This window comes from Rana temporaria, chromosome 6, assembly GCF_905171775.1.
Source record: "Rana temporaria chromosome 6, aRanTem1.1, whole genome shotgun sequence".
NCBI classification, from domain to species: Eukaryota; Metazoa; Chordata; class Amphibia; order Anura; family Ranidae; genus Rana; species Rana temporaria.
The window spans coordinates 1,214,201-1,229,295 of record NC_053494.1 but is presented as its reverse complement, the minus strand read 5'-3'; the positions used below and the strand labels follow the sequence as shown (position 1 = coordinate 1,229,295).

At 51.1% G+C, this 15,095-nt stretch overlaps 1 protein-coding gene across 1 annotated transcript in view; it reads left to right on the top strand.

The window, feature by feature from the left end:
* LOC120942724 overlaps nucleotides 1-15,095 on the top strand; it is a 100,051-nt gene that overhangs the window by 58,792 nt on the left and 26,164 nt on the right. Inside the window, exons 31-39 of the mRNA XM_040355649.1 lie at nucleotides 180-282; nucleotides 444-529; nucleotides 3,165-3,235; nucleotides 4,377-4,491; nucleotides 5,730-5,857; nucleotides 7,710-7,855; nucleotides 8,147-8,297; nucleotides 12,514-12,658; nucleotides 14,887-14,960. Of these exons, the coding sequence (XP_040211583.1) occupies nucleotides 180-282; nucleotides 444-529; nucleotides 3,165-3,235; nucleotides 4,377-4,491; nucleotides 5,730-5,857; nucleotides 7,710-7,855; nucleotides 8,147-8,297; nucleotides 12,514-12,658; nucleotides 14,887-14,960 (1,019 nt within the window). The remainder of the gene's footprint in view (nucleotides 1-179; nucleotides 283-443; nucleotides 530-3,164; nucleotides 3,236-4,376; nucleotides 4,492-5,729; nucleotides 5,858-7,709; nucleotides 7,856-8,146; nucleotides 8,298-12,513; nucleotides 12,659-14,886; nucleotides 14,961-15,095) is intronic.

Below are 15,095 nucleotides of genomic sequence, written 5' to 3'. Positions count from 1 at the left end.
ACTAGCTATCTAACACTAAATCCCTTCCCCTAATCACCGAACTCGAATCCCCCCACCCATAAGCATTGAACCATTGGGACCTGTGTGATGGGCCTCTGGTTCTCATGCAGTTTGCACATTCATGCCTTGGCCTGACAATCTGGACTGAGACTATTGTATTTCGGTTTCTTATTGAACAGCCTTCTCCTATGCCGGGACCTTTTTTGTTGATGTGGAGCGTCCAATTATCTTCCAGAACAAGGACCAGAGCTTTGGTTATCAGGTGGTGCAGCTAGATGGATGGTGAGTGAGTGACAGGTCCTCTTTACGTTTCCCACAATTGGTGTCTCCATTGTCTCAGACAACCATGTCTACATTCAGAGATTCGGTGATAAATGTAAGGTGGGGTATATAAAGAGGAACTCCTATGAGGAAAGTGATATCCGTCTGTTGTGTCTTTTCAGGGTGATAGTCAGTGCTCCGCTCCACCAAGGGGCAGGACATTTGTATCGCTGCAACCCGAATACTACCCGCTGCTCCCCCATCTCTGGTAACATTGTATTTACATTTCTCTCTAGAAGCTCCATATTAGGAGACCTATTTATAAGATCCATAAGATCAATAGATTTCGTGTCACTGTGAGTCATTTGTTTTGGTACGGGGTGGGAGGAGCTTCATTGGATCTGTAGTTATTTCCTTCTGACCCGTCATCGTCCTTTCCAAGAACAGTTGTTGTCCGTTGGACCTATAGATGGCCTCCCTCTGACCCGCAGCTGTTCTTCTCCTGACCCGCAGCTGATCTTCTCCTGACCCGCAGCTGATCTTCTCCTGACCCGCAGCTGATCTTCTCCTGACCCGCATCTGATCTTCTCCTGACCCGCAGCTGATCTTCTCCTGACCCGCAGCTAATCTTCTCCTGACCCGCAGCTGATCTTCTCCTGACCCGCATCTGATCTTCTCCTGACCCGCAGCTGATCTTCTCCTCACCCGCAGCTAATCTTCTCCTGACCCGCAGCTGATCTTCTCCTCACCCGCAGCTAATCTTCTCCTGACCCGCAGCTGATCTTCTCCTCACCCGCAGCTAATCTTCTCCTGACCCGCAGCTGATCTTCTCCTCACCTGCAGCGGATCTTCTCCTGACCCGCAGCTGATCTTCTCCTGACCCGCAGCTGATCTTCTCCTGACCCGCAGCTGATCTTCTCCTGACCCGCATCTGATCTTCTCCTGACCCGCAGCTGATCTTCTCCTGACCCGCAGCTAATCTTCTCCTGACCCGCAGCTAATCTTCTCCTGACCCGCAGCTGATCTTCTCCTCACCCGCAGCGGATCTTCTCCTGACCCGCAGCTGATCTTCCCCTTACCCGCAGCTGATCTTCTCCTGACCCGCATCTGATCTTCCCCTTACCCGCAGCTGATCTTCTCCTGACCCGCAGCTGATCTTCTCCTGACCCGCAGCTGATCTTCTCCTGACCCGCAGCTGATCTTCTCCTGACCCGCAGCTGATCTTCTCCTGACCCGCAGCTGATCTTCTCCTGACCCGCAGCTGATCTTCTCCTAACCCGCAGCTGATCTTCTCCTGACCCGCAGTTGATCTTCTCCTGACCCGCAGCTGATCTTCCCCTTACCCGCAGCTGATCTTCTCCTGACCGGCAGCTGATCTTCTCCTGACCCGCAGCTGATCTTCTCCTGACCCGCAGCTGATCTTCTCCTAACCCGCAGCTAATCTTCTCCTGACCAGCAGCTGATCTTCTCCTGACCCGCAGCTGATCTTCTCCTGACCCGCAGCTGATCTTCTCCTTACCCGCAGCTGATCTTCTCCTTACCCGCAGCTGATCTTCTCCTGACCCGCAGCTGATCTTCTCCTGACCCGCAGCTGTCTTTCTGACCTGCCAGTTTACATTCTTCTGCCATGGTTTTGACTTCATTTGGCCTGTTAATCTTCCTCCTTGATATGCAGGTGACCTCCCTCTGACACACAGCTGCCCCATTTCTAATCCAATTTAGAGCTGACCTCCTTCTGAACAGCAGTTGTCTCCTCCTTATGACCAGCAGTTGTCTCCTCCTCCTGACCAGCAGTTGTCTCCTCCTTCTGACCAGCAGTTGTCTCCTCCTTCTGACCAGCAGTTGTCTCCTCCTTCTGACCAGCAGTTGTCCTCCTTCTGACCATCAGTTGTCTCCTCCTTCTGACCAGCAGTTGTCTCCTTCTTCTGACCAGCAGTTGTCTCCTCCTTCTGACCAGCAGTTGTCTCCTCCTCCTGACCAGCAGTTGTCTTCTCCTTCTGACCAGCAGTTGTCTCCTCCTTCTGACCAGCAGTTTTCTCCTCCTTCTGACCAGCAGTTGTCTCCTCCTTCTGACCAGCAGTTGTCTCCTCCTTCTGACCAGCAGTTCTCCTCCTTCTGACCAGCAGTTCTCCTGCTTCTGACCAGCAGTTGTTTCCTCCTTCTGACCAGCAGTTCTCCTGCTTCTGACCAGCAGTTCTCCTCCTTCTGACCAGCAGTTGTCTCCTTCTTCTGACCAGCAGTTGTCTCCTCCTTCTGACCAGCAGTTGTCTCCTCCTTCTGACCAGCAGTTGTCCTTCTTCTGACCAGCAGTTGTCTCCTTCTTCTGACCAGCAGTTGTCTCCTCCTTCTGACCAGCAGTTGTCTCCTCCTTCTGACCAGCAGTTGTCTCCTCCTTCTGACCAGCAGTTGTCTCCTCCTTCTGACCAGCAGTTGTCTCCTCCTTCTGACCAGCAGTTGTCCTTCTTCTGACCAGCAGTTGTCCTTCTTCTGACCAGCAGTTGTCCTTCTTCTGACCAGCAGTTGTCTCCTCCTTCTGACCAGCAGTTGTCTCCTCCTTCTGACCAGCAGTTGTCTCCTCCTTCTGACCAGCAGTTGTCTCCTCCTTCTGACCAGCAGTTGTCTCCTCCTTCTGACCAGCAGGCAGATGTCTTTTTTCTGGCCTGCAGATGTCCTCCTCCTGATGTCCAATTTTCTACCTTCTAATGGTCAGTTTATCAAAGTAACATTACTCCAAGGGTCCCCCAGGCATACACCTCACAAAGAATAGTGTTCCCTTAAAACCCTGGGCCCATAGTCCCATAGTCAGTAGGCAAGAGGCCAGTCTGTAGTCCTCTCCAAAACCCCATTTTCCCGGGTGAGTCTGTCACAGTAAACATATGGAGTCACCTCTCTTTGTATTACAGGAATGGAAGACGGGATGAACATGTCTCTCGGATTGGCTGTAGCTGCTCAGGATAATCCACCTCAATTAATTGTGAGTCCCCTCTGTACTCATTATCAGTAGCACAACTATAGTTGTAGATGCCCACAGGGTCTCCTATGGGGTCTTTGGGTGGGTGGGGCCCCCAGTGGGGAGATTACTGAGACATGGGTGGGTGGGGGCCCAGTGGGGAGATTACTGAGACATGGGTGGGTGGGGGCCCAGTGGGGAGAACGTTTAGCTATTGATGACTTCCACTCCCTTCTCTAAAGCCTGATACATAAAAAATAATAAAGAAGAAGAATATTTGAGTGGTTAGAAGAGAGAGATAACGAAGACATAATAGTCATTTTCCATCACAGGACCCTCCCTGGACTAGGAGGCCCCAGAAACTCCGGGGGCCTACTCTCAGTTGCGAGGCCTCGAGCCAGCCGACCGCAAGACCGGAAAACTCTGTCAGCACATCCCTGAGGCCAGGAGGGCCGTCAGGTCAGGATCTGAAGACCCCGCCAGAACGGTACCCCTTCCCAGAATGCACGGCGGGTTGACCACGCCCACTGGGCTGTTTCTGGGAAGAAGGCACCCAATACACCCAGCCCATTGCATTTCCAACCTTGACTACTGGTGACAGCGACACCCGCAGGAAAGTGGAAGATGTGCAACAGCTGGACTGGAACAGAAACCCACAATTTGGTACAAACTACAGCTCAGGTACCTAAATTTACAGAAATAGCGCCCACCCAACAGGAGCAACAGGAGCAAGAGGGCACCACACAATTGTAGAGGATTTATATAGAGGCAGCAGACGAGGGACCGGAGAGTTTTGCACGCGGGAGCTTACACTCCAAATATTGTCGTTTCCTTCTTTTTTTTTTTCTGTTTCACACGATTGCAAAATTCAGTGAAAATGTAATTCCTCAAAAACAACAACAACTTCCTGTATGAAGAGTTCCTCGGAATTCTCGGGGCGCCGGGCCGTCTCGGCGCCCCCCCAAAGCCCCCCCCCCCCCCGGCGGCGGATCACTTTCATTGCATCCACAGCTCTTATGTAACAGGAAGAGGAAGTGAATCTGTTTTCATAGAAAAAAAATCCAAATATAAAATGTCCAAATTTTATACAAATGAAGAGAATTAAAGGGGAACTCCGCCCCACGTCACCTCCATTCATCGTATTATTGTCCGTCCCGTCTTCCAGGTATGTGGGCCCACCCTGCAGAGAACGTGCGGACACAACATCTACGTCAACGGACGCTGCCACCTACTGGACGGGAACCTGAGAAGGAACTACACCGTGCCCAGGTCTCTGCCAGGTAAGAGAAACTGATCACCAATGTAAGGAACATTCTTCCCACTGATCACCAATGTAAGGGACATTCTTCCCACTGATCACCAATGTAAGAGACATTCTTCTCACTGATCACCAATGTAAGGGACATTCTTCTCACTGATCACCAATGTAAGGGACATTCTTCCCACTGATCACCAATGTAAGGAACATTCTTCCCACTGATCACCAATGTAAGGGACATTCTTCTCACTGATCACCAATGTAAGGGACATTCTTCCCACTGATCACCAATGTAAGGGACATTCTTCTCACTGATCACCAATGTAAGGGACATTCTTCCCACTGATCACCAATGTAAGGGACATTCTTCTCACTGATCACCAATGTAAGGGACATTCTTCTCACTGATCACCAATGTAAGGGACATTCTTCCCACTGATCACCAATGTAAGGAACATTCTTCTCACTGATCACCAATGTAAGGGACATTCTTCCCACTGATCACCAATGTAAGGGACATTCTTCTCACTGATCACCAATGTAAGGGACATTCTTCTCACTGATCACCAATGTAAGGGACATTCTTCTCACTGATCACCAATGTAAGGGACATTCTTCCCACTGATCACCAATGTAAGGAACATTCTTCCCACTGATCACCAATGTAAGGGATATTCTTCTCACTGATCACCAATGTAAGGAACATTCTTCCCACTGATCACCAATGTAAGGGACATTCTTCCCACTGATCACCAATGTAAGGGACATTCTTCTCACTGATCACCAATGTAAGGGACATTCTTCTCACTGATCACCAATGTAAGGAACATTCTTCCCACTGATCACCAATGTAAGGGACATTCTTCTCACTGATCACCAATGTAAGGAACATTCTTCCCACTGATCACCAATGTAAGGGACATTCTTCTCACTGATCACCAATGTAAGGGACATTCTTCTCACTGATCACCAATGTAAGGAACATTCTTCTCACTGATCACCAATGTAAGGGACATTCTTCTCACTGATCACCAATGTAAGGGACATTCTTCTCACTGATCACCAATGTAAGGAACATTCTTCCCACTGATCACCAATGTAAGGGACATTCTTCTCACTGATCACCAATGTAAGGAACATTCTTCTCACTGATCACCAATGTAAAGCAGCCCTCTATCACACAGGAACATACAGACACATTCCCCATTGTCCTCACTGTCTCTTCCTCTGTAATAACAATAGGTTCTGCTCTTTCTACAGAATGCAGCTTCTGCCTGGACATCGTCTTCCTCATCGATGGCTCTAACAGTGTCGGCGAGACGAACTTCACTAAAATGGTGGAATTTGTATCTCATGTAATTTCCGGCTTCAACGGGACAGACACAGAGGTAAGAACCTGACACCTCCTGGGTGTTACCCTACAGACACAGAGGTAAGAACCCGACACCTCCTGGGTGTTACCCTACAGACACAGAGGTAAGAACCCGACACCTCCTGGGTGTTACCCTACAGACACAGAGGTAAGAACCCGACACCTCCTGGGTGTTATCCTACAGACACAGAGGTAAGAACCCGACACCTCCTGGGTGTTACCCTACAGACACAGAGGTAAGAACCCGACACCTCCTGGGTGTTACCCTACAGACACAGAGGTAAGAACCCGACACCTCCTGGGTGTTACCCTACAGACACAGAGGTAAGAACCCGACACCTCCTGGGTGTTATCCTACAGACACAGAGGTAAGAACCCGACACCTCCTGGGTGTTATCCTACAGACACAGAGGTAAGAACCCGACACCTCCTGGGTGTTACCCTACAGACACAGAGGTAAGAACCTGACACCTCCTGGGTGTTATCCTACAGACACAGAGGTAAGAACCCGACACCTCCTGGGTGTTACCCTACAGACACAGAGGTAAGAACCTGACACCTCCTGGGTGTTATCCTACAGACACAGAGGTAAGAACCCGACACCTCCTGGGTGTTACCCTACAGACACAGAGGTAAGAACCCGACACCTCCTGGGTGTTACCCTACAGACACAGAGGTAAGAACCTGACACCTTCTGGGTGTTATCCTACAGACACAGAGGTAAGAACCCGACACCTCCTGGGTGTTACCCTACAGACACAGAGGTAAGAACCCGACACCTCCTGGGTGTTACCCTACAGACACAGAGGTAAGAACCCAACACCTCCTGGGTGTTACCCTACAGACACAGAGGTAAGAACCCAACACCTCCAGGGTGTTATCCTACAGACACAGAGGTAAGAACCCGACACCTCCTGGGTGTTACCCTACAGACACAGAGGTAAGAACCCGACACCTCCTGGGTGTTACCCTACAGACACAGAGGTAAGAAGCCGACACCTCCTGGGTGTTAGCCTACAGACACAGAGGTAAGAACCCAACACCTCCTGGGTGTTACCCTACAGACACAGAGGTAAGAACCTGACACCTCCTGGGTGTTATCCTACAGACACACAGGTAAGAACCCGACACCTCCTGGGTGTTATCCTACAGACACAGAGGTAAGAACCCGACACCTCCTGGGTGTTATCCTACAGACACAGAGGTAAGAACCCAACACCTCCTGGGTGTTATCCTGCAGACACAGAGGTAAGAACCTGACACCTCCTGGGCGTTACCCTACAGACACAGAGGTAAGAACCCGACACCTCCTGGGTGTTATCCTACAGACACAGCGGTAAGAACCCGACACCTCCTGGGTGTTACCCTACAGACACAGCGGTAAGAACCTGACACCTCCTGGGTGTTATCCTACAGACACAGAGGTAAGAACCCAAGGAAAGAGGCTCCCCACCATCCAGATACTTAGAGATTCTTTGTCTGAGCCAGGCTTAGATATTTCTTTTTAGGTGGATGGTAGGTCCTTTTGTATGTGGAGCTCCTCAGCAGGAAAATGCCGGCCTGCCCACCAAGGTTCTGGTTGGACGATGGTGGGCACTGAAAAAGATCTTATTGCTTTATATGGCAATGTGGCCAATGCATTGGCACCGGTCACATGGTTCAGCTTCGGAAAGATACATAAAAGCCTTTTTTATGGGTGGATAGATGGGGACTCCATCCATCCATCCATCCATCGGTCTTTTTTCCTTCCTCTGGATCTGGTGTGGGATTGTTTGTGTATATGGAGGTTTTCATTTGGTTTGATGGGTTTCTGTCTTTTATTTTCCAATAACGATGTATTTTAGTGACCGTCTTCTCTCTCCTGCCAGTTCGCTCTCATGCAGTACGGCTTTGCTTTCCGAACACTTTTCAACTTCACACGATTTTCCACCGAGTCGGAATTCCGTCTTCTGAAAAGCATTTCATATCAGGGAGAAAAAATGACCTACACGGCAAAGGGGATCCTCAGAGCCATGTAAGTGCCGCAAACATTTCATTTGGGGATAGCTGAGCAATATTGAAATGTAGCTTCAGTCTACTGCTGGTCTCCTGCCTCCTATTGGCATCCACTTCCTGTCCACGTGCCCTCCATCGAAGGCTGTGCGACATTTCTCAGGGTTCTTTTTCTGTACTTGTAAAACTTGTTGCTGGAGAACATTCCTCAGCGGGGGGGGGGGGGGGGGTCCTCAGAAATGCTTATTGGGTGGATAGCAAAGATTGTCCTCATTTTGGGGTTCAGCTGTTCTCATTATCTGTTTTTCTCTAGAGAGGAGCTGTTTGTCCCTCGTAGAAGATTCCGGAAAAAGTCCCAGCAGGTTCTCATCGTCATCACAGATGGAGAGTCCTCTGACCCTGGAAGTTTAGCCAAATCCATTTCCAAGGCCAACGATCTCGGCATTAAACGGATTTCCATCGGGGTAAATATCCATCGTGATATTTCTGTATATAGACGTCTCTGGCACTCTACAGACTTCCACTCATTCCCAATCATCACTGGGAGCTCCAATATCTATGGTGGAGGGATGGAATGACTCTCTCATGGTGGAGGGATGGAATGACTCTCTCATGGTGGAGGGATGGAATGACCCTCTCATGGTGGAGGGATGGAATGACTCTCTCATGGTGGAGGGATGGAATGACTCTCTCATGGTGGAGGGATGGAATGACTCTCTCATGGTGATGATGGAATGACTCTCTCATGGTGGAGGGATGGAATGACTCTCTCATGGTGGAGGGATGGAATGACCCTCTCATGGTGGAGGGATGGAATGACCCTCTCATGGTGGAGGGATGGAATGACTCTCTCATGGTGGAGGGATGGAATGACTCTCTCATGGTGGAGGGATGGAATGACCCTCTCATGGTGGAGGGATTGAATGACTCTCTCATGGTGGAGGGATGGAATGACTCTCTCATGGTGGAGGGATGGAATGACTCTCTCATGGTGGAGGGATGGAATGACTCTCTCATGGTGATGATGGAATGACTCTCTCATGGTGGAGGGATGGAATGACTCTCTCATGGTGGAGGGATGGAATGACTCTCTCATAGTGATGATGGAATGACTCTCTCATGGTGATGATGGAATGACCCTCACATGGTGGAGGGATGGAATGACTCTCTCATGGTGATGATGGAGTGACTTTCTCATGGTGGAGGGATGGAATGACTCTCTCATAGTGATGATGGAATGACCCTCTCATGGTGGAGGGATGGAATGACTCTCTCATGGTGATGATGGAGTGACTTTCTCATGGTGGAGGGATGGAATGACTCTCTCATAGTGATGATGGAATGACCCTCTCATGGTGGAGGGATGGAATGACTCTCTCATGGTGATGATGGAATGACTTTCTCATGGTGGAGGGATGGAATGACTCTCTCATAGTGATGATGGAATGACCCTCTCATGGTGGAGGGATGGAATGACTCTCTCATGGTGGAGGGATGGAATGACTCTCTCATGGTGATGATGGAATGACCCTTTCATGGTGGAGGGATGGAATGACTCTCTCATGGTGATGATGGAGTGACTTACTCATGGTGGAGGGATGGAATGACTCTCTCATAGTGATGATGGAATGACCCTCTCATGGTGGAGGGATGGAATGACTCTCTCATGGTGGAGGGATGGAATGACTCTCTCATGGTGGAGGGATGGAATGACTCTCTCATGGTGGAGTGATGGAATGACCCTCTCATGGTGGAGGGATGGAATGACTCTCTCATGGTGATGATGGAATGACTCTCTCATGGTGGAGGGATGGAATGACCCTCTCATGGTGGAGGGATGGAATGACTCTCTCATGGTGATGATGGAATGACTCTCTCATGGTGGAGGGATGGAATGACTCTCTCATGGTGGAGGGATGGAATGACCCTCTCATGGTGGAGGGATGGAATGACCCTCTCATGGTGGAGGGATGGAATGACTCTCTCATGGTGGAGGGATGGAATGACTCTCTCATGGTGGAGGGATGGAATGACCCTCTCATGGTGGAGGGATTGAATGACTCTCTCATGGTGGAGGGATGGAATGACTCTCTCATGGTGGAGGGATGGAATGACTCTCTCATGGTGGAGGGATGGAATGACTCTCTCATGGTGATGATGGAATGACTCTCTCATGGTGGAGGGATGGAATGACTCTCTCATGGTGGAGGGATGGAATGACTCTCTCATAGTGATGATGGAATGACTCTCTCATGGTGATGATGGAATGACCCTCACATGGTGGAGGGATGGAATGACTCTCTCATGGTGATGATGGAGTGACTTACTCATGGTGGAGGGATGGAATGACTCTCTCATAGTGATGATGGAATGACCCTCTCATGGTGGAGGGATGGAATGACTCTCTCATGGTGATGATGGAGTGACTTTCTCATGGTGGAGGGATGGAATGACTCTCTCATAGTGATGATGGAATGACCCTCTCATGGTGGAGGGATGGAATGACTCTCTCATGGTGATGATGGAATGACTTTCTCATGGTGGAGGGATGGAATGACTCTCTCATAGTGATGATGGAATGACCCTCTCATGGTGGAGGGATGGAATGACTCTCTCATGGTGGAGGGATGGAATGACTCTCTCATGGTGATGATGGAATGACCCTTTCATGGTGGAGGGATGGAATGACTCTCTCATGGTGATGATGGAGTGACTTTCTCATGGTGGAGGGATGGAATGACTCTCTCATAGTGATGATGGAATGACCCTCTCATGGTGGAGGGATGGAATGACTCTCTCATGGTGGAGGGATGGAATGACTCTCTCATGGTGGAGGGATGGTATGACTCTCTCATGGTGGAGGGATGGAATGACCCTCTCATGGTGATGATGGAATGACTCTCTCATGGTGGAGGGATGGAATGACTCTCTCATGGGGGAGGGATGGAATGACTCTCTCATGGTGATGATGGAATGACTCTCTCATGGTGGAGGGATGGAATGACTCTCTCATGGTGGAGGGATGGAATGACTCTCTCATGGGGGAGGGATGGAATGACCCTGTCATGGTGATGATGGAATGACTCTCTCATGGTGGAGGGATGGAATGACTCTCTCATGGTGATGATGGAGTGACTTTCTCATGGTGGAGGGATGGAATGACCCTCTCATGGTGATGATGGAATGACCCTCTCATGGTGGAGGGATGGAATGACTCTCTCATGGTGGAGGGATGGAATGACTCTCTCATGGTGGAGTGATGGAATGACTCTCTCATGGTGGAGTGATGGAATGACTCTCTCATGGTGGAGGGATGGAATGACCCTCTCATGGTGGAGGGATGGAATGACTCTCTCATGGTGGAGGGATGGAATGACTCTCTCATGGTGGAGGGATGGAATGACCCTCTCATGGTGGAGGGATGGAATGACCCTCTCATGGTGATGATGGAATGACTCTCTCATGGTGGAGGGATGGAATGACTCTCTCATGGTGATGATGGAATGACTCTCTCATGGTGGAGGGATGGAATGACTCTCTCATGGTGGAGGGATGGAATGACTCTCTCATGGTGATGATGGAATGACTCTCTCATGGTGGAGGGATGGAATGACTCTCTCATGGTGGAGGGATGGAATGACCCTCTCATGGTGGAGGGATGGAATGACTCTCTCATGGTGGAGGGATGGAATGACCCTCTCATGGTGATGATGGAATGACTCTCTCATGGTGGAGGGATGGAATGACTCTCTCATGGTGATGATGGAATGACTCTCTCATGGTGATGATGGAATGACTCTCTCATGGTGGAGGGATGGAATGACTCTCTCATGGTGGAGGGATGGAATGACTCTCTCATGGTGATGATGGAATGACTCTCTCATGGTGGAGGGATGGAATGACTCTCTCATGGTGGAGGGATGGAATGACTCTCTCATGGTGGAGGGATGGAGTGACTCTCTCATGGTGGAGGGATGGAATGACTCTCTCATGGTGGAGGGATGGAATGACTCTCTCATGGTGGAGGGATGGAATGACTCTCTCATGGTGGAGGGATGGAATGACTCTCTCACGGTGGAGGGATGGAATGACTCTCTCACGGTGGAGGGATGGAATGACTCTCTCATGGTGGAGGGATGGAGTGACTCTCTCATGGTGGAGGGATGGAGTGACTCTCTCATGGTGGAGGGATGGAATGACTCTCTCATGGTGGAGGGATGGAATGACTCTCTCATGGTCTCATGGTGGAGGGAGGGATGGAGTGACTCTCTCATGGTGGAGGGATGGAATGACTCTCTCATGGTGGGGGGATGGAATGACTCTCTCATGGTGGAGGGATGGAATGACTCTCTCATGGTGGGGGGATGGAATGACTCTCTCATGGTGGAGGGATGGAATGGCCCTCTCATGGTGGAGGGAGGGATGGAGTGACTCTCTCATGGTGGAGGGATGGAATGACTCTCTCATGGTGGAGGGATGGAATGACTCTCTCATGGTGGGGGGATGGAATGACTCTCTCATGGTGGAGGGATGGAAGGTGGAAATGTTGGATAATTCCTTCATCTCTCTGCCCATGGAAGTGATCGCCGATCAGTCGGCTCCTCGAGTCACCCAACCTCTTCCATATACTTAATTTTTTTGGACATTTTTCCTAACAGTCTTCTGTGGATTCCTCTGCAGGTGGATGAAAACCTCCAAACCAGCGATCAATACAAGGAGCTGAAGATGATTTCCTCATCACCAGATTACATCTTTCCCGTCTCCAACTTTTCAGCGCTGAGCCAGATACAATCATCTCTGCAGAGCACCATCTTCTCCATCGAAGGTGCCAGAGTCCTCTCCGCAGAGATCCCCCAACGTCTCCTTCTATCTCCCACTATGCTGTCCTATCACTTCTTCCTCATCCTCCTATCACACTAACAGTTCTAACCAGAAATGTGTCTCACCTCCTCCTCACCTGTGTCTCACCTCACCTCCTCCTCACCTGTGTCTCACCTCACCTCCTCCTCACCTGTGTCTCATCTCCTCCTCACCTGTGTCTCACCTCACCCCCTCCTCACCTGTGTCTCACCTCACCTCCTCCTCACCTGTGTCTCACCTCCTCCTCACCTGTGTCTCACCTCACCTCCTCCTCACCTGTGTCTCACCTCACCCCCTTCTCACCTGTGTCTCACCTCACCCCCTCCTCACCTGTGTCTCACCTCCCCCCCTCCTCACCTGTGTCTCACCTCACCTCCTCCTCACCTGTGTCTCACCTCACCCCCTCCTTACCTGTGTCTCACCTCCTCCCCTCCTCACCTGTGTCTCACCTCCTCCTCACCTGTGTCTCACCTCACCCCCTTCTCACCTGTGTCTTACCTCACCTCCTCCTCACCTGTGTCTCACCTCACCCCCTTCTCACCTGTGTCTTACCTCACCCCCTCCTCACCTGTGTCTCACCTCCTCCTCACCTGTGTCTCATCTCCTCCTCACCTGTGTCTCACCTCACCCCCTTCTCACCTGTGTCTTACCTCACCTCCTCCACACCTGTGTCTCACCTCACCTCCTCCTCACCTGTGTCTCACCTCACCCCCTCCTCACCTGTGTCTCACCTCACCCCCTCCTCACCTGTGTCTCACCTCACCCCCTCCTCACCTGTGTCTCACCTCACCTCCTCACCTGTGTCTCACCTCACCCCCTCCTCACCTGTGTCTCACCTCCTCCTCACCTGTGTCTCACCTCACCCCCTTCTCACCTGTGTCTTACCTCACCTCCTCCTCACCTGTGTCTCACCTCACCTGTGTCTCACCTCACCCCCTCCTCACCTGTGTCTCACCTCACCCCCTTCTCACCTGTGTCTCACCTCACCCCCTTCTCACCTGTGTCTTACCTCACCCCCTTCTCACCTGTGTCTCACCTCACCCCCTCCTCACCTGTGTCTCACCTCACCCCCTTCTCACCTGTGTCTCACCTCACCCCCTCCTCACCTGTGTCTCACCTCACCTCCTACCCACCTGTGTCTCACCTCACCCCCTCCTCACCTGTGTCTTACCTCACCCCCTTCTCACCTGTGTCTCACCTCACCCCCTCCTCACCTGTGTCTCACCTCACCTCCTCCTCACCTGTGTCTCACCTCACCTCCTCCCCACCTGTGTCTCACCTCACCCCCTCCTCACCTGTGTCTCACCTCACCTCCTCCTCACCTGTGTCTCACCTCACCTCCTCCCCACCTGTGTCTCACCACCTCCTCACCAACAGTGTCTCACCTCACCCCCTCCTCACCTGTGTCTCACCTCACCCCCTCCTCACCTGTGTCTCACCTCACCCCCTCCTCACCTGTGTCTCGCCTCACCTCCTTCTCATCTGTGTCTCACCTCACCTCCTCCTCATCTGTGTCTCATCTCACCTCCTCCTCACCTGTGTCTCACCTCACCCCCTCCCCACCTGTGTCTCACCTCACCCCCTCCTCACCTGTGTCTCACCTCACCTCCTCCTCACCTGTGTCTCACCACCTCCTCACCTGTGTCTCACCTCACCTCCTCCTCACCTGTGTCTCACCTCCTCCTCACCCCCTCCTTCTCACTTTTATCTCACTTTACCTCCTTACCCCCTCCTCCCTCGTATCTCAGCTCACCTCCTCCTCACCTGCATCTCACCTTCTTAGTCCTTCACTTCAACTTACCTACTGCTCATCTCCTCCTGCTCTGTATCTCATATCACCTCCTCCTCACCTGTGTCTCACCTCACCTCCTCCTCACCTGTGTCTCACCTCACCTCCTCCTCACCTGTGTCTCACCTCACCTCCTCCTCACCTTGTGTCTCACCTCACCTCCTCCTCACCTGTGTCTCACCTCACCTGTGTCTCACCTCAACTTCTCCTCAACTGAATCTCCCCTCACCCCCTCTATGTCACCTTCCCTCCCGACTCCCTTTTACCTCACCTGTGTCTCTGACAACCTCTCAGCTCCCCTGTACCTCACCTTTGACCTTCCCTGCGCCTCTCACAGAAGATGAGACAAGACTCCTCCTGACTACGAGCCGAAGTGACAACATTTCTTCTTCTCTCCTCCACAGGCACGCAGTCCAAGAATGCGACTTCTATCCAGAGGGAATTTTCTCAGGAAGGATTCAGCGTAGATCTAACTCCGGTAAACCCTGAAGAAGGAGGATGATACAAGGGCTTTCTAGCCATACTCATTAGTTACATACTTTACCAGCCAGGGTTTTAGTAAACCCAGTGCAGCCACCCTGCTGATGTTTGTATAGAAGCTCAGACATGGGGG